The sequence below is a fragment of the Pseudopodoces humilis genome, chromosome 12 (genome assembly GCF_049639895.1).
Source record: "Pseudopodoces humilis isolate 2021_Gansu_Grassland_sample_001 chromosome 12, ASM4963989v1, whole genome shotgun sequence".
NCBI lineage: Eukaryota > Metazoa > Chordata > Aves > Passeriformes > Paridae > Pseudopodoces > Pseudopodoces humilis.
In genome coordinates this window covers 2,219,116-2,220,695 of record NC_142211.1, presented here as the reverse complement: position 1 = coordinate 2,220,695, position 1,580 = coordinate 2,219,116, and the positions used below count along the sequence as shown (strand labels likewise).

The following is a 1,580-nucleotide window of genomic DNA, read 5'->3' as shown; positions in this document are numbered from 1 at the left end:
AAACTCTAGTGTAAAAGATAAGCTGCATTTTTGGCTTTATTAGCAAAACACAATGCTAGGCCCTCTCCAGCTGGGGAAGAATGGGCTCAAAATAATTGGTTCAACCTGTAAAATGTAACTGATAGAATTTGCTCTCGGCAACATGAGGCAAAGTTAAAATTTGGCCGAAATAAAACGATAATTTGTTCTGTATTGGGAGCTTGCCTTACGTCAGCCGTAGAGGCTCGTATGAGACAAAGGCAGGAAGTAAATGCAATTATTGAATTCCTACAAAATTTAGTTGAAAGTTTGCAAAATTAAAATAATTTGTTACAAACTGCTCTGAGTGAGGAGTGTGCCAAAAATTCACGGTGTGCTGACTCCTTTAAGGAGTCTTTGGAAAAAGAAACTCCTCAGATAAATCACATATATTCTCAAGCAGAATTACATTTGGTAAAAAATTGTGGTGAAAATTGTTGCTCACAAATGAGACCTTTGATTAAAACAGAATATAATTATATCAATGATGAAGATCTTGATCTGCATATAACCACTAAAGAAATCCTGTACACTGCTACTGAATTGGCTAAGTTGAAAAAGGAGTACGGGCGTCTCCCTCATGAGTCAGAGACAGAATACATATTCCGAGTGTCTCTCACAGGGGGAGATCAAATTCGATTAACAGAAGAAGAAGCAAGTGGTTACTGGGGACATGGCGTTTTCTTAACAACAGGAGATAAACCTAACCCATGGTCCCTAACACAGCAAGCTGCATATTGGGCAGGGGGACTTAACCCCCTGGAAAGGGGAGATCCTGTAGCTCTGACCAGCTCCCCAGACCAAATTCTAGAAAATATTCATAAGGCAGCTTGTTTGCAACTGATTCACAAAAGAAAATTAATTGCTGGTTATGAATCACCTATGTTGTTACCTGTGAAAGCTGAAATTATGACCCCTTTTATTTGTGGTCTTCCAGAATCACTGAAACCTACAGCAATTCTCCTCCAAACAACCATAGATGATATCCTTGTGGGAGGAGATGAAAAAGAAGTAATAAAAAATAAAGATGCTGAAAAGAGGTACACTACCTGGGAAAAAGGACTGTTTGTAGCTAGTCCAACTCTCATAGAAGTAGAAAAAATTGCACAACAACAACCAATTGAATTAAAAGGCCTTTTTGAAGTTTTAAAGACAGTCACTACCGGGACTCCTCCCCCTCACGGGGTGGCCCACAGGGCCTCAGTGAGAAAGTGGTATGCCCAGATTGAACATTACTGTAACATCTTCTCAATAACAGAAGGTGCTGTAAAAAAATCAGGTGATACAAAAACCTGAGAGCTTAAGTAGCAGCCATGACAAATTAAAGAAACCACTCCTAACATAAAAACAGAAAAGGGTAGGCAAATTTCTAGCCGACAGTATTGGTGGAACTTGGGAGTGAAGAAAGGGGTACTGAAGGGTTTAATGGTTAACCTGCCACTTGAAAAATTAAGTAAATTGGTCTCTCAGTGGCAGGATTCCAGCCCCATTTTACCAAGCGCTCCACCTCCCCCTCAACTAATTCTGGGCAGTGGGCCAAAGCAACACCACTCACAGGTTCT

At 40.3% G+C, this 1,580-nt stretch overlaps 1 protein-coding gene across 1 annotated transcript; it reads left to right on the top strand.

Moving 5' to 3' along the window:
* The first annotated feature begins 465 nt into the window (after positions 1–465).
* Positions 466–1,314, top strand: LOC148183274 (uncharacterized). Its single transcript, XM_088061377.1, has one exon. The coding sequence runs from the start codon at positions 466–468 to the stop codon at positions 1,312–1,314; it is 849 nt and encodes a 282-aa protein (XP_087917503.1).
* Positions 1,315–1,580: the final 266 nt, after the last annotated feature.